The 16,950-nt window shown below is 43.0% G+C and overlaps 1 protein-coding gene across 1 annotated transcript; it reads left to right on the top strand.

Moving 5' to 3' along the window:
- Nucleotides 1–329: 329 nt before the first annotated feature.
- Nucleotides 330–16,880, top strand: podxl (podocalyxin-like). The gene is made up of 8 exons (XM_040173315.2): nucleotides 330–814; nucleotides 11,085–11,708; nucleotides 12,355–12,692; nucleotides 12,779–12,802; nucleotides 14,553–14,697; nucleotides 14,800–14,843; nucleotides 14,934–15,053; nucleotides 15,894–16,880. The coding sequence occupies exons 1-8, from the start codon at nucleotides 772–774 to the stop codon at nucleotides 16,086–16,088; spliced, it is 1,533 nt and encodes a 510-aa protein (XP_040029249.2). The 5' UTR covers nucleotides 330–771; the 3' UTR covers nucleotides 16,089–16,880.
- Nucleotides 16,881–16,950: the final 70 nt, after the last annotated feature.

Here is a 16,950-nt window from a genome sequence, read left to right as displayed (position 1 = left end):
AACCTCAGGCTTTTAGGGCAGAAGCTCAGGCAGCAGCCGCGTGTTGCCCTGTAACCTGTGGGGAAGGAGTTCAGGCGGAGACACGCTGACTCTGTGAATCTCAACAGGCCTTACCGAGATCAAACAACATTCGTGCCGATGGTGACTTGCTTCACCCCCCTGTCCTTGAGTCATGGACCGTTTTAGAAAATGAATCAAAACCAAGGGGGGGGGAAGCATTGTCTCGCGGCTTCCTTTGTTATTCAAAAATGTCCCGGCAGCGGCGAGTCCTGGGCTCTGGGATTGGACCGGACTGGCTCTGCCCCTGGTTCCTCATGATAAGGGTAGGCAGGGGCCGGGCTCCGGGGCCGCTGCCTCCTGCTAACAGCAGAACACTTTGGCTGAGCACAGCACAGCATCAAGGCACGGTGGGAGACAAGGCAGAGACAGAGAGAGAGAGGGAAAGAGGGACACTGAGCTACAACACTACAGCCAAGGAGACCGCGGAAACACTCCCCCCCCCCCAAATCCTCAAAGTGCACAGCGAGGAAAGAAAGAAAGAAGCAGTGGAGACAAACAAAAGCATTCTTGGCTTTCAGTTTAAGAGAAGAAGAAGAAGCAGAGAGGGGAAAAAAAGTGAATAATAAGTTGGGCGAGCTTGTTAACGTGACAGAGAGTGAAGGAGAAAGGCGTGACAGGACAGACTCAAGCTCATCATCCCTGTTCGCCTCCAGATACGAAGGAACCGGTGGTTTTGCGCTGCATGAAGGATAAGAAGCAGGACGAAACAGGATGAGAGCGACTCAGAGGATCACATCGTTGCTGCTGTCAGTCAGTGAGTACCATCGGACTTAAATCTACAGCTGGGATTGATGGTTCTGTGACTGCTACAATGCTGGAACGTGATTTTTCTCTGTGATAGTAAAGTGCGTTACGAGTGAAAGCAGTTGAAGTGGCAGCATGATTTAAAAACTGCAAAAAGATGCGGAGGGTTTAAAACAAGTCAACAGGGAGCACTGAATGAATGAATGAGAAAAAGTATAATAAATTACTGCGGAATCACTCCTCTGTGTGTAAAAGGTATCCTCATCTAATCAAGGAACTAATAAAAATACCTCATACTATCTTTGAATGATATTTGCCGACTATTTGAGCTAAAAAAAAATTCTAGACGTCTTTCATACACAATGAGTGTAAAAGGCACCTCTCTGATGTAGTAGAAGTATTAAGATATTAAGCAGAACATGGAAATAGTATAAGTATAAAATTAAGGATTATAGCATCTTTAAAGTGTTTTACGACACAACTACCCAAATCATTTTGATTTGTCTTTATTAACTCCACAGCCGGATTGAATTGCCTAAGATCCTTTATTGTAGTATACAGGGCTATATTTTACTACCCTATAAACAACATTATTATTTTTTTATTATTTTTTTTTACATGTAGCCTTTTTCATACCATAGATGAAATTGTGTATGAAAATTTAGACGTCGACATGAAGCATATACCACATAAAAGATACACGTTAGTACATGTTACTTCATATCAAATGAGGGGAACACGACGAGCGGCGTCACACGCTGGACAGCCTCGACCCCTCGGTTTGTGGACACGTTCTGTCTCAGAAGCAAAGAACACATAATCCTATTGGTGTAACACTGAAACACTGCCAAACTTGCTGCTAACCAGGGTTGTTGCCAATAACACGCCTTTCTGCACAAATTGAGTGAATTGAGTGAAATCGTCTGAACAGCAAACCCCTTACTTCCCCCCTCCGCTGCGCTGCTGTCGCTCTGTTCGGGAAGCAGACTATTGCTGGACCGTATGGAATCTGAAGAAAAGTAGTAATTAGGAGTCTAAAACATCTGCCCCTCCATCTCCCACCATTCCACCGCTAAGGGCTCCCATCGAAGCCCCCTCCCTCCTTCCACCACACACACAATCAAAAGAAGTCCTCAAATAGCTGTGGACACAAGGAGCCTGAATAATGAAGCGCACCCCTGACCTCCCTCCCTGGCTGGGAGGCCTGGAAAGTGTTTTTCTTTAATTATGGACCTGCTTCTCCCGCCAATACAGTAGGTGGGTTCACATGGGAGGCCATTGTTTTATTTATATATTTTCTTATGTGTGAAGGCTCAAAAACACAATCTATCAGCACTTTTTTCAACAAAAAAAAAAAAGGCCTGCCATGTTTTTTCTTTACATGTTAACGTGCATCTGGATCTGTGTGTTTAACGGCCTGTTATCACAAGAAGTGCTTCAAATACTAGACACACAAAGTTGTTCACAATGTTTTAGGAGAAGAGCAGCTTTGTAATTGACCTTTGGCTGAGTTGTGTTCCCCGTCAGAGCTTCCTTACCATGGAGCTCTCACTGTACCGAACAAATTCGTTCAATAAGTAGCGGACAAACCTTTCTGTGTTCGAGGAAAATGTCCAGACTGACAACAGTTAAAAAATATAAAGATAGAAGCTAAAGCTACAGATTGCAGTTTTAAAGTGAACCATCACGTCACCTGTTGACTAAAGCAGAAGGCAACGAGATTAAATAATACCGTTTTCTTTAAATGATCCTCTTTCAGTTACAATGACGTTACAAACAAGAGCCGTATGTGATTACATTCAGAATACCTACACTAGCTAACTTTATGTATTAAATAAGTACATGAAGAATGTTCATCTTCATGTAATGTTCAAGAACTGCATGTGTGATAGATCATAGGTCATTTAACAAATACTGTGACTCCATAACGTGGTAGCGTTAATGTACCGTACAGAGTAGTGTCATCCTCGTCAGTTTACCATCCCTGAGCGGGAGTCAATTAATTAATAACCTAAAAATGGTACTCATATAAAAAACTAAAGCTGATGAAGAGCTGATGAGGCAGCAAGTAGAGTACAATTAAGAAATGAACAAATGAAACCAAACGCCCTAAACAAAATCCCGAAACCAGGATCATTCCGTGATGTTTTTTCCCCAAGCACACAATCACTAGTAAAAGGGCGGACTCACAAATAAATGCATCCTTTAGAACGCCACAAAGCCGCTGAGGTGACTCCAGAAGCCCCCATCTTTGAATGTCCTAATTAGGGCCCTCAATGTGCTCGACTCCTTCTTGGCTGCGTGCAGTCACTTCCTGAAGTTTGTCGCGTTGACTACAAGACTTCAGGAAGTTTCTGACCCTGCCAAGACAAAGTCCTGCACATATTTGGCTTGTGTTTTCCTGAACAGATATGAGATTGCTATCAATCTTCTCATAACTCCGACGATGTTTCAAAACTTGTTTGTTACCCTAAAGTTCTGGGGACAAAGTTGTTCAAAATGGGTCATCGCAATGACAATTATTGAACTAACGCTTCTCACACATAGAATGGGCATGTATTTCCACTTCTGTCTCCTCATAAACACCAGCTTTTATGTGAAAATGACATTTCGCTTTCCCAATTGAAGCCTCTGAAGCTCCAAGAATGTTCTTGCTAACTGCAGCCACTTGAATCTGAAAGTAAAAAATACATGGCGGGTGTCCGATGAAGTATCTAGATCCTGGACTAGACTAGACTAGGAAGAAGGCAGCATTGTGAACTATCAGTCCTCTGCAGGACTTCCTAACCCCTCTGCAGAGCGTCTTTCTCATGCGTTGGTGGGTTCATGACTTCTTCATTTCCTACAAGATGACGAACGGGCAGCCGTCTGCACACCAGTGGCCCGGAGAGACGCTGCCCGCTACTCGTCCGGTGTCTGCGCTGGCTGGCGCACATGGAAGAGAGAGAACAGTAGATGGCAATAAACATTCTCAACGTCGCAGTTTCCAATGAGGTCGCGGTGTACGGTGACGTCCTTGAGCCAGACTGTCCCACTCAGCCACCGGGACCCACTCTTCAGGACCCCAGGCTTCATTTAATAACATTAAACACTATGTGCAGATACATTATTTGGTATAAATAAGGATGAGGAGTTATTATTAGTGGTGCAAAGGATTCAAAAAGTTAGGGTCGAATGGTAATATTGGTCAGAGTCACAGACTGGATCACAGATCGGATCAGCACAAAGAACAACATGTTTTTATTACTTTTGCCACTTCTTTTTGCCGATAATTGATGATTGATGTTGTCGTTATAGCAGCTGGTTTATAAGGTTCCAGAACATTACATTTTTTTGCCAACATCCCAAATACCATTTCAACTGCTCTGAAGTCATCCCATTTATTCATTTATGGACTTCATTCATTTATTCAAACAAATTTTGTTATCACTATATCTGTTAATATATCGGTCTGCTTACTATTTGACCAAATGTGAAGTACCACTCATATTTACTTTCGTCGCACAGTTTTTAACCAGTGCCCTGCTAAATTTGACCATGCCAATTTTTTTCTGCAGCTAATGATCTAATATTAGATGTCAACTTGTTCCTGAATGCCCCATTAAATCCGTTCCTGCTCGCAAAAAATATATATCTCGAACAAATGTACTGTATTTTGTAACGGATAAGCTATCTTGAGGAAAATGTTTACTCTCTGCTAATAAATCTTCGCAGCGTACTGCGATTTGTTTTTAAAAATGGATGGCAATACTAAGGATTTGTAGTTTGCACCGCTCTTCATCATTTAAAGTAGAAATGTTGTCATAACGATGGACAGCTTTGCAAAGACTAACACCTGCAAAGTTATTTTCATTAGGCAGTCATTGTTTTGACTTGACACTAAAGGACACTCACAGTCCTGGCCTCCCCAGAGGACTCCCAAAGGTCCTCAGCAGCCTTTTTTTAGGAACCGTGTGGGTACGGATCAGGATCCAGATGCACTGGGTCCTACTTTAGAGGCCAGGCGTGAATGGCATGTGGAAGTTTCCTTCTTGGAGGAATCTCTGCTCTCTGTAAAGCTGAGCATTTCATCACTGTCAGAGGCCACAGATAAAGAGCCGCTCGCCTTCACCTCTATTCCAACCTCGCACTCCCTCCCTCTACCCAGCATGCCGCGCTGCACACCCAGGTGTCCATTAATCAGGCTCGCGGCTGGTACCGTGGCGGACCTTCGCTCACCCTCCTCCTCTCCGTCAAGAAGCCTCCTCATTCCTCTCCTCCCTTCATCTGTTCCTCTGTACTTTCTCAGCACTCTTTTTCATCCGCCTCATCCCTTTGCGTCAACTCCCCTCACTTCTCAGGTTTTAGGAAAACACAAAACGGCTGCTGCATTGGCAAAGTGTGTTTGTGTGTGTGTGTGTGTGTGTGTGTTTGAAAGGAAACATGCCTTCACGCTGAGCATCTCATATTGGATTGTTCATCAAAAAGCAAATTCCATTTTAATTTATCTTTCATGTTATCCAGCCTTGCAGTTCAGGACCTTTTTCCACTGCTCTTATCTCAAAGGCATGTTGTAATTTTCCAACACTAACCGTGTATGTGAAAGTGTCAACAAGTAAATTAATACATAAATACGTAAAAGTCAAATGTCGATGACCCCTCGATGTAAAACTTAAAATCAAAATAACAAAATTAATAAAATCTATTTAGTCTATTTAGCTCATTGTTTTTTTATGTTTTAAATTCAATTTAAATTTCAAAAAAGTGTTACAGTCAACAGACATGAATTAGACACTGTGAAAGCCACACGTCGTCATGTCTCTATTTCATGTGTAAAAAAACATGCGATGAACGCATGGATTAGATGGAATTATTCATCAATTACTGTTCATCGTTTACATCATTTATCTGTATGGATTCAATTCAATTCATTTTATTTTGTATAGCCCAAAATCAGAAAATTACAAATTAGCCTCAGAGGGCTTTAGAGTCTGTACACATGTGACATCCTCCGTCCCGAAACCCACCATCGGCACAGGAAAAACTCCCCCAAAAATATGGCACTTATTCATATATAACTGTATGTGTTGTTAGAGCCTACCGTCCTGAGGGGTGTGTGTCCATGTGCGTGTCATTGGGGGGGTTCACAAAGTGCTAACATTGAACTTTTACCACAGGCTCACCCCACAGTTCGTATAAACACACACACCAGTCTGGTCTCCGAGGACAGGGAGTGTGTTGTTTATGGATACTGTGTGCAGGGGTGCCAGTGTGTGTGTGTGTGTGTGTGTGGTCAGTCATTTCCATTTACTGCGTCTTGAAACCCCCCTCTTCACGTTCTCCCCCTCCCCTCCCTTTGGCTCGTCTCTCCTTTATTCCCACTGAGTGTTTTTACATTCACACTCCTCACCTCGCTTCACGGGGCGCACAATGTAAAGCGAGGACCCCTCCCTTCCCCCATCCCAGCCTCACACAGAGCTCAATGGGACGATGAAAAAAAGCTTGAAAATGTCCCGGCTGCAGCGGGTGGGGGTGGGAGAAGTCCGTTCTTGCATGGCCGCACGTGGGGCCAGTAGGGGCCTTTGTGTGCGCCGTCACCAAGCTAACGGGGCAGCTTTGTCCCGCCGCAGCTTTAGAGCGACAGCTACATTTATTTATATACTCTCGTCCATTTGTTCATGTTCACGTGCACATAAATCCAAGAGTGGCTACACACAAGATTATGCAATCCTATGATAATTATCTGTCCATCCCATGTGTTTTTAAGATGTGGCATCTCAATATTTTTGGTTTATACTAAATTGACATTTGCATTTAGGGTGTCACTTTGCTAGTGTTAAAAAATAAATATTGACATAATGTTAATACATATTTAATTGCTGTAATCAACTGTCAAAGAAAAATGATTGAAAGATGGGTTGGACCGTATCATTGCCTTTAAACTCTTTTCTCTACTCAATTTCATTTACAGATTTAATAAAATGGCAAATTATTTTAAGCCACAAAAATTGTGTAGTGACAAATCTGATCTGGTGTCAGCTCCATTGTGCGTACAACACACAATAGTATACGTAGCACATACAGTATACGTAGCACATACAGTATGTCTCAATATATATCCTGTGTAATACATGTTTTTATTCCTTTTAAATATCATTGCAAATATTATTACTTCTTATACCCCTCACATTTCTACTGCTGTTTTTTCTCATTTAATTAACTTTTTAATTTATCTCTCTTCATTCAACTCTTTTTGCAATTCAATTTCTTAGTGGTGTCAGTGTTCCTTTTTATTCATATAGTCTGTATTATTCAATTGTTTTGTGTTATATTAGTATTAGTAATACTGGATCAATCTCTGGCACAAGCATAGCACTTAATCTAGATTGGCCTCCACCCCATCCAGCACCACCCAGAACACGCAGCACATCCCCTCCACTGGTGTTGACCTCACTGACCACGGATAGGAATATTATTTGCTTAGACACAGAGCTATAAAACAGTCTCTTCAGTCACTCTGTGTCTTCAGTCTTTTCACCTCCATGTTGCGGCATTTGTGGGACCTTGTTCCAGCATGGGGGGCATTTATTTACAACATGGCAGACAGGGGAAGGGAGGACAATATCGGCAGTCTCCAGCGTATGGCCACACTGTCAGCCCGGTCTCACCCACAGTGGGACCCCTATAAGGGCAGGGAGACGGAGAACCCCCTCTGACCTCCTCTGGACTTCCACTTAGTCTCAGGGAATCCAGGATCAACACTGGAAAGCTCTGCGGCTTCTCTACTTGTCTGACTTTAAAGCTTATTGCTTATTACGGAGTTGATTATCTACTATTAACTTGATTTAGTTTGTAATGATCATTTCTAAGGTTGAATGCTGCAGAACAACTTCCCTTAGGCACCAACGCTGTTGTGTATCCAAACAAAAGTGAGAACAATAGAAACAACTGGCACAAGACCAGAGACGGTCCCTCAAGCCGACACTTGTTACAGATGATCAAAATAAGTGCTTCCTCTCACTGAAGTGAGCCAAGAAGTATGAGGAAGAGCCAGGGAAAGCACGACGGGTCCATTCCCACACGATCACACAGGTCACACCGTGCCACAAACTACAGGTGTAGCGAAGCAGGAATGAGTTACACACACTGTGACAGTTGGGGTCATAGGGGTCACGCAGGTCACAGGCACCAGGGCCAGAAGACGACGTTCACAAAGCATGGATAGAAAGCAGACCACTTCTTTTTCGACTCTGGGGGAATGGGAAGAGTAATGCTTGCTTTCAAAGTAAGTAATGACTACTTAAGTATCTTCTACTAGATCAGTGGTCCTCAAACTGTGGGGTGCAACCCTCTGGTGGGGCGTGGAGGTATTACAGGTGGGGCGCGAGGGGCTGGGGGAAAAGATTTTTTTTAATTAAAAAAAAATTATTTTATTTTATTTTTATTATTATTTTATTTATAATCCCTTATTAATCCCACATGGGGAGTCTTTAGTGCCAAATATTTTTCACAAGTTGAACTTTTGCTATTATCCTGAAAAGATATTCAGTACAAAACATGCTAATTACACATTACAATAAGCTATTTTTGACAAATATTAGTCATGTTTTTGCACAACTTTACTTACATTGCTCCAACAAAGTGATTGCACATTATTTATTTATTTTTTGTCTGATGGAGCAATCTGGTTTACATGAAAGTGACTTAAATTTTATTTTGTTTATTATTAATAATAGCACACATGTCTTTATTTCAATAAAAATTCATCATGGACTATTTTATAAAAAAATTTGGGGGCGGTGGGACCCGAACACTTTTCTCCCTCCACGTTCTTCCAATATACATTACGCTGGATGTCACAGGGACCGGACGAAATACCGCAAATAAGTGTTCGGTAGAGAACAGATTGGGCGAGGGATTTATGTTTTCTTTTCCTTTGTTTTTTAGAGGGGACTATGACGTCAATGAGTTATGCCCATCCCACTTGCTGCCGATTGGCTTTTGTGTAGAGAATTAACAAACGTGCATTAATCCAATCATGCTCTCAGAAAAATATGTTGCCTTTACTTTAACCTCATAAATCTTATACCACATCAAACCATACACGTACATTCAGAGGCTTTATGTGGCCTCATATCCCGTGATGTCAATGCCGATGTGAGGGTTTCGGGGCAGGGGATGTCGTATGTGTACAGACTGTAAAGCCCTCTGAGGCAAATTTGTAATTTGCGATTTTGGGCTATACAAAATAAAATGAATTGAATTGAATTGATGTGATTTGATTAGACGGCGGTGTCTTTCATTTTGTTGATTACTGTCTAAAAGCAACATATGAGTAAGAAAAGCATAAAAAAGAGGACAACCTTTCAGCTTCAGTTCATTGGGTTTGCTCATGAGTTGGCCTTTTGAAAGAAAAGCCAAATAACTATTATAGTATTATTTTTATATTTGTTCGTAATACTTAAAGCAGTATGGTCATTTGTTGCTCTTGGAAGTGAAATATGTTGGGTCCCTTGTTCCATTTAAGTTATCCTATTGCTATATATAATTAAATGCCTCCATAAATACTTTACAAATGTAAACAAAAATACATACAACATAACGGAATGCTCATTTAATTTTTGAGTCAAAGGTGTTTCCGGTCGCAGTTTCTATCAAGTTTGTGAACTAAAAAAAAAGGAAACAAAAATGAAAAACATAATGTTTAAATCTTTTTATTGCTGCGTACTGCCACTGCGTCATTTCACAGATTGGTCATTTAAAAAGACTGTCTAGGGCAGTTTTTTTCTGCTTTTTAAACTTTTAACATTTTAACATAACACACACTAATAAAAAAAAGAAAAGAGTGATGTTATCCTCATTGTGAGTCATTAAAGTAAACCTTCTTAGACGAAACAAGAAGGGAGTGTGTGTGTGCGTTTCCACAGGCTGCGTGTTGAGGAATGAGTGGGCGATGTAAAAACAGCCTTTGGCACTGGTAGCAGCGGCTGTCGCCCGCTAAGAAATGGCTGTATCACCGATAGCTCAGGGTCAGCGGGGGTCGCTCTAAAACAAGACGCCACACCTGGGGGAGGGAGAGCTCGAGATGAGAAACAGCAGGCTGGAATGACACCATGAACAACTGAATGCTGCAACATCTCACCAGATTAAGTACAGTTAGTATACTTGGCAAATCAATGTTTCTGATTCTGAAAAATATTTAAAGCCTCTTGAAAATGTTTTTCCCCATACGGGAAAAATGAAAGGCGCTCATCGCTATCCTACTTTACTCCATGACACCTTGAAGGGTATCCACTAGCAGCTGCCTGCACTTCAGAGTCAGCGGTCGGCCTTTTCTATGGAGACAGAAGTTTGGCCAATCCAGTTCGCTGCGTCACCAATGGAACTGGAGATTTTTCAACATGACAAATCAATGATTTGTTGATAACAAATCAACCATGTACCACTCATCTGTTGTATATCTGTAGCAGACGTATGTTTTGCAGTGTAGAACATTTTCTTCCCAATGATTACACTCAAAAATCCAGCAAGCAGGTGCAGGTACACGTTGATTTTTATTATCAGTGGCGGCCTTCATGTCAACATTTATGTCCTTTATAAAGTGACTGTTAATTAGGTCAAATATATGTGATTTGCAATAAATAAGAGAGTTTCTACATGATGTCCATGTCCCTCAGGATGTCTACGTGTGACCTCCTGTGTCACCGCACATATCCAGTGAGTGTGTGTGTATTACTTACTCTGTGTGCAGGTCAGAAAGTGCGGGGGGGGGTGGGGCGCGGGGCCATTGTTTTCTGGCCCTGGAGCCAGGCGAGGATTGATCTCGGGGCCCCCCGGGCGGGGCCGTGGTTGAGGGTGTGTTACTTCCAAGTGTATTGTGTGCCGCATCCTGTCCTGCTTGCTATAAATAGAGCGACAGAAGAAGAAGGAGCGCTGTGGCCGAAGCTTACAGTTGTTCAGAAACAGGCCTCAAAGGGCTCCGCCAGAAAACAAAACAAAAGCTGCTCCAATCTGTGTTCTTTACAAATCCTAATTGGTATTTTACAGACCAAGTCAGTGGAGAACCAAACAGAGAAAAAAACATCATACTGGTTTTCCCCATGTGGACAGAAACATTTGACTGTTCTCAGGTCTGCTGGATGTGTCAATAGTCAACATGTTCATAACTGCTTTATGAGGCACGTTATTTAGCTTAATGCGCCGTCCCTGAGTCACCACAATATCGGTCTACAGGTTTAGGCAAACCTTCTTTCATTTGGCAGCTGGCTGTACATAATAACCATGTTTCTGTCACTCCTCAGGCTTCCTATTATTCAGCGTCAGCCTTTCCAATGTGGACAAACAGACGACTGAGACGGCATCTATAAAGCCAAGTAATGAGACCACAACGTCCACTCTGAACACTACAGAACAGAACGCCTCCACTGGACATAAAACGGCCAATGTAATAAACAACATGACCTCCCCTCTTACTGCGAGGGAAAATATCACATCGACTGCCCCATCGACCACCAACCCAGCTACAACAGCTACAACAACCATATCAGCACCAATAACCACATCAGCACCAACAACCAAAACAGCACCAACAACCAAAACAGCACCAACAACCGCAACAGCTAAAACAGACACAACCACAACAGCTAAAACAGACACAACCACAACAGCTACAACAGACACAACCACAACAGCTACAACAGCACCAACAACCACACCAGCTGCCAACAGCGCTGTGTCAACTGGAAGCCCCAACGTCGTCGAAACACCGGCAACCTCCGTACCCGTAACAACATCCGGGACACAAGCGAACAGCTCCCACGTGGGGACAACCGAGAACAGGTCCTCGACGGAGGCCCCTATGGCGGTGCAACAATCAGTGACCCACACCACCATCCCCACCCAGACGAGCCAGGAGGGCAACGCAGGTTAGTGCCTCTGATGCCCACCAGAAAACGGCCCACCTCCTCAGCCGAAGCTCTTGACTTAAGTCTAATCTTGTAAATAAATGAAAAAATGAAATAGACAGATTGACTTCAATCAATCCATCAATTTATTTGATCTCGTGGTCGAGACAAAAGATCATTTGAGATTATTTTTTCAGTTCTTCCTCGAGATGACACTAAGGTGACAAAAAGCCATTAAGCTGCTGAAAAGTGAATCATTCCTTTGATAACTATAAACTTAACAAAATAAAAATAAAACCAGGACCGTTACGCCAATGAGTCTGTTGACTTAAAAATGCTTGAAAGTTTGTAACCCACATATTTAATTGATTTGAATCAATTATTCTCCTGAATCAAGTAAGGTTAGTGCTATTCCTCCAGCAAGTCCACACTTAGTTTCCTTTGTGCACTTTGTCTATATTTGTCCACTTTGTTATTAGGCTTCTTTAAAATATAACTCCATTCACTAAAACTCTCATCGATGACGTATGATGGATGAGATGTGAATGGAAAACTTGAAAGTTGTTGGTCCTTCCTTGTGCCAGATAAATAACAATCATTTGATCCCACCTCAGGGCCTCGCCATCAGGGAACAGGGTTTTTATAGTGTCTCATTGTGTGGTTGAAGGTGCCGTGAAAACAACTGTGACAAGGGCCACAGGGGCCACTGGGACTAGGGCCACAGGGGAGACAGGGGCCACAGAGGCCACTGGGACGAGGGCTACAGGGGAGACAGGGGCCCCAGAGGCCACTGGGACGAGGGCCACAGGGGAGACAGGGGCCACAGGGGCCACAGGGACGACAGCTGACAACACAGTGACCACCCGCAACCCCTCCACCCTGACCAAGGTGGTGTCTCATACCCCAGAGCCTTCTGTTGCCAAAGCTGGAACCACCTCCCCACAGCCCCCCACCGCTGTAACCAAAATAACCAGCAGCCGCTCCGCAGGGGCAATGACGTTTACGGTAAGACACACATTACGGACGCTGTATCAACATATTTCAGAAAGCTTTCTCCTCATGCACTGTGTTCTTATTCTTCTCTTTTGCAGTATTCTCTAAACAACGGGCACGAGGTAAGATAGGCTTTATTTTAAATCCATTGACTCAAACAATGCATGTGAGAACAAACCTCGGGTCCCTGCATATGGTCCTGTCCATGGGAAGCACGGCACCACCCTCAGCAGCCCTTTCTCCGTCATGCAACATCCTGCAGGAAGAACAAGAACACAAACCATGTTTATTTACACTCTACACTGGGTCTGTTAGCGCTTTAACCCACTATAACCAGTCCACTCAGTGTCTCTGTCCCACTATAACCAGTCCACTCAGTGTCTCTGTCCCACTATAACCAGTCCACTCAGTGTCTCTGTCCCACTATAACCAGTCCACTCAGTGTCTCTGTCCCACTATAACCAGTCCACTCAGTGTCTCTGTCCCACTATAACCAGTCCACTCAGTGTCTCTGTCCCACTATAACCAGTCCACTCAGTGTCTCGGTCCCACTATAACCGGCCCACTCGGTGCCTCTGTCCCACTGTAACCGGTCCAAACAATTTAATAAACCTGACGGATCTGAAAATATTGACCTTTTTTTTTGCCTCCAAAACATGATTTAATGTCATAATGTACATGAAACATGCAGATGTTTGCTCCGAGCACAATAAATAACAGATGAAGTGAGTTCTATTGTTTTTATCCACTTTTAACTTTAATATTTGGTCGGTCCACCTATTGCAGCAATTACAGCAGCACATCTCTCTGGCATAGTGTCAATATATTTCCTGAGAACTTCCACACTAATGTTATCCCATGCCTTCTGCCAAAGGCTTTCCTTTGAATGTACAATAGATCTGTCCAGTTTATTTTCCAACTCGCCCCAAATGTGCTCGATGGGGTCCGGACTTTGAGGGGGCCAGTCCATCTTTTTCAATGTTCCAGCAGATTCATTCTGTCGCAGGTCATTCAGGCAATAGTTTGTGAATGTTTCATTTTCCTCTTGGAAAATAAATCCAGACCCAATAAGACAACTTCCAGACATACTTTCTTATCCATGATGTCACCAATTTTCCCTAAGTCACCTGTACCTGAAATATATATACATATACAGCCCGTAAACCCACTCACGCTCTCTTCTTGACCTCCAGCAGAGGAATGACAGAGTAGCAACTTCTTCCGACTCATCCCCTTTCTTCTGTTGCACTCTTAAAAATAGTGCAAACTAAAGGTAAAATGTTTTCTCCCAGTACATTTAACAAAACTGTTAGTAGGTCCACATCAAATATTACATCAAATAATTAAAATGATAAAGAAAATATTTCCTAAAAATAATGATAATAATAATAATATTTCCAGTGGAGTAATCAGTAATGTAAAAGCATTATGAGGTGGAAGAGCAGCGTCTTTAAACATTGCAGATGGTAATAGAAACCCTTGAGGGCGCGGCTCTGGGTGGATCCATCAACAGGAAACAGTGAAGCTCACTATAAAAAAAAGGATTCCAATCACTGGGTGGAAAAAGTGTCTTCAGTGGGAACCCTTCCTGCCTTTCACTAGTTTCCTTTGTTCCCACACCTCTTACCCAGGCTCACCCTCGCTATGCGACGGCCTAAGCAGCTTGGCCGTTCCACATCACACCAGAAATACCCCTCACATCACAGCATGGGAAGATATGACATCAGCTGTAACCTTTGACCTTCCACTGCAAACTGACTGCACGTTAGAGCTCGATGTCGGCTCTGCTCACTCATCCATAGGAAAATAAAGCCATGGGATGGATTTCGCTTGCGAGAAGATGCTAACAGAAATGTGTTTTTTTACCTTCAGAAAGAGGAGGAGAAAGAGGTAGAGAAACATCTGGCGGAGGTGTGCAGGCAGCTGATGGTCAATCTACAAGATGGCAACTGCACCCTGACAGGGCTGAACCACAACGGCAAAATACAGTTTGACGGTGTGGAGATCAACGGCAAAGGTGAAGCTCCAACCCCCCCCCTTTTGGAAAAGTCACATTTATCAGGTTAAGTTTAAGGTAAATGTTCCAATTGCTAACAAAACACCTGAATGCAACTCACAGTAAAAACCAGCCTCGCATCCCAGTACTATGAAGAAATCACCAAGGTAAGAGCTCCCATGAAGACGGCATATCATCATACGCCACGACTTACACAACCACAGAGGCCGTCCTCTCATTGAGTTCTCTGCTTAAAGAAACCAACAGATAGCAAAACCCTGATCGCCATCCTGGCCTCCAGCGGAGCGCTGCTGATCATGATCGTCATCCTCGCCGTTTGTGCCTCCCACCACCGCAGGCCGTACAATGAGAACCAGGTAGGTGCAGCGCCTCCATTCATACAAAGCATCCTGCAAGGGCACACGTTGGTGTGGACGGGTGGTGTTCCCTCTGCACCAGCCGTCCACATGAAGGCTTTTTTCTCTATGCTAGTGTAACATCATGAGTAGAGACAAAACAGCAGTACTCAAAAGTACACACATGCCTGGACAAACTTCCCCCTTGATTTAGCAGATTTATAAATAAAAATATGTTCCTGTTAATCTGTACCATGTGTATGTATGGACTTGGATTTAAAGGGATTTATTAAACTTATTTTCTAACTTGGACCCTTTTTTCAATGCGTTTGTGTCTTCCTTATGGAGTCCACTATAAAAGCTGCAATGTTATTCCTAAAGGTCAATGTACGTCTGTAAAGTGTCCGGGCAACTTTACAAAAAGGACCTTGCAGTGACAGTAAACCTTTCTCTCAAGGAGAGGTCTCGCTCTGAAACGTTACAGCGCATCCACACGGTAGAAACCAAATAAAAATACTCTGCCATGAGGTTGAGAAAACAAACTCTAGGAACCAGCACTCTGGTTTTCAAAGTCACACACCCATTTCCATCGGCATCTTCCTGCAACAACATTCATGATGTTATCAGACTGTTGTAACAATCTCAGCCTGTCAGTGGGGAAAACAAGCACTGCCTTTCTTGTGCTGGAGCATTTTTACTAAATCCTGGACCAATCAAAAAAGTGGTGACCCTCATTTGTTGTCATTTTTCAGACACGAAGGACATGTGAAAGTAGTGAAAATAGGAAATGAGTTACCCTCAACATAAAGTAAGCAGTATCAAACACACAGCTTAGAAACGTTGTCCCTTTAACCCCTGCAGCAGCACCTAACGGAGGAGCTGCACACAGTAGAGAATGGTTACCACGACAACCCCACGCTGGAGGTGATGGAGGTGCAGCCAGAGATGCAGGAGAAGAAGATGACGCTGAATGGAGAGTTCAACGACAGCTGGATCGTCCCCATAGACAACCTGCTGAAGGAGGACGTGGCGGGCGAGGAGGACACACACCTGTAGAGACGAGTGGGGGAAGGAGAGGAGGTGACAAGGAGTTGATTTGTACACTAGCACCTGTAAATAAGTATAAGTAAGTTGTTTTCTGCAAGCGAGGAAGAGCCAGTTGACGTTGTGGACTGTTCAGTAACAAAGACAATGTCCACAAAGACGCATCTTTAGGTTGATAGAAACGAAGTGAAAGCTTTTTAAATCACAATGTATGGAGGTGTACGGAATGCCTGAGTGGACAAATCAGAAGTAGGTTTGCTTTTGTGCTTCGTCTCGATGCAACAGTTTGTCACAGAATACAAACGATGGAAAAGGCGTCCAGCTTTCTTTCTAAAAATAGGACTTGTGCGCTCATCTGATGTAACCATGACAAGTTATCTTAAAAATACACATCACGCCTAGTTATACTTCAAACACATTCAAAATAAAATTGAATTATTATTCATCTTGTTTTTAAGGGGCTTCCACGGAAACTGACAAGTTTATTTTGTTATTAAACCAGGGCACATCGCTGAGATTCGGCTCAGTTTGAATAACTGCCTTCCTTTAAAAAGGTTAATATATTTGTGTACCTATATACAAGTGAATCATCACCGTGGGCACTCCAATCATCTGATTGTTTTTTTGTTTTCGTCTAGTTTCACTTTTATTATAGCTGTGATGTCACCAAAGTATGTTACTAGTATTTGTTATGTATTTATGTACTGTTTGCTGCAGAAGGCAAACAACAGGGGTCTGACACACTGGAAGCTGCGTTCATGTTCTTCTACCTGCTCACATTTGAAAATAAAATGTTTTTTTCCACTTTGGTCCCTCGGTTGTGTTTTCTGTACTGATCCAATACTCGTGTCCACTAGGGGGCAGAAACAGCACG

Source organism: Gasterosteus aculeatus, chromosome 4 (genome assembly GCF_964276395.1).
Source record: "Gasterosteus aculeatus chromosome 4, fGasAcu3.hap1.1, whole genome shotgun sequence".
Classification (NCBI taxonomy): Eukaryota; Metazoa; Chordata; class Actinopteri; order Perciformes; family Gasterosteidae; genus Gasterosteus; species Gasterosteus aculeatus.
This window is presented reverse-complemented; position numbering and strand designations above follow the sequence as displayed.

Coding starts and splice junctions, on each gene's coding strand:
- podxl (XM_040173315.2), top strand. CDS start 772: ATGAGAGCGACTCAGAGGATCACATCGTTGCTGCTGTCAGTCA. Junction 815..11,084: donor ATCGTTGCTGCTGTCAGTCA/GTGAGTACCATC, acceptor GTCACTCCTCAG/GCTTCCTATTATTCAGCGTC. Junction 12,803..14,552: donor CTCTAAACAACGGGCACGAG/GTAAGATAGGCT, acceptor TTTTACCTTCAG/AAAGAGGAGGAGAAAGAGGT.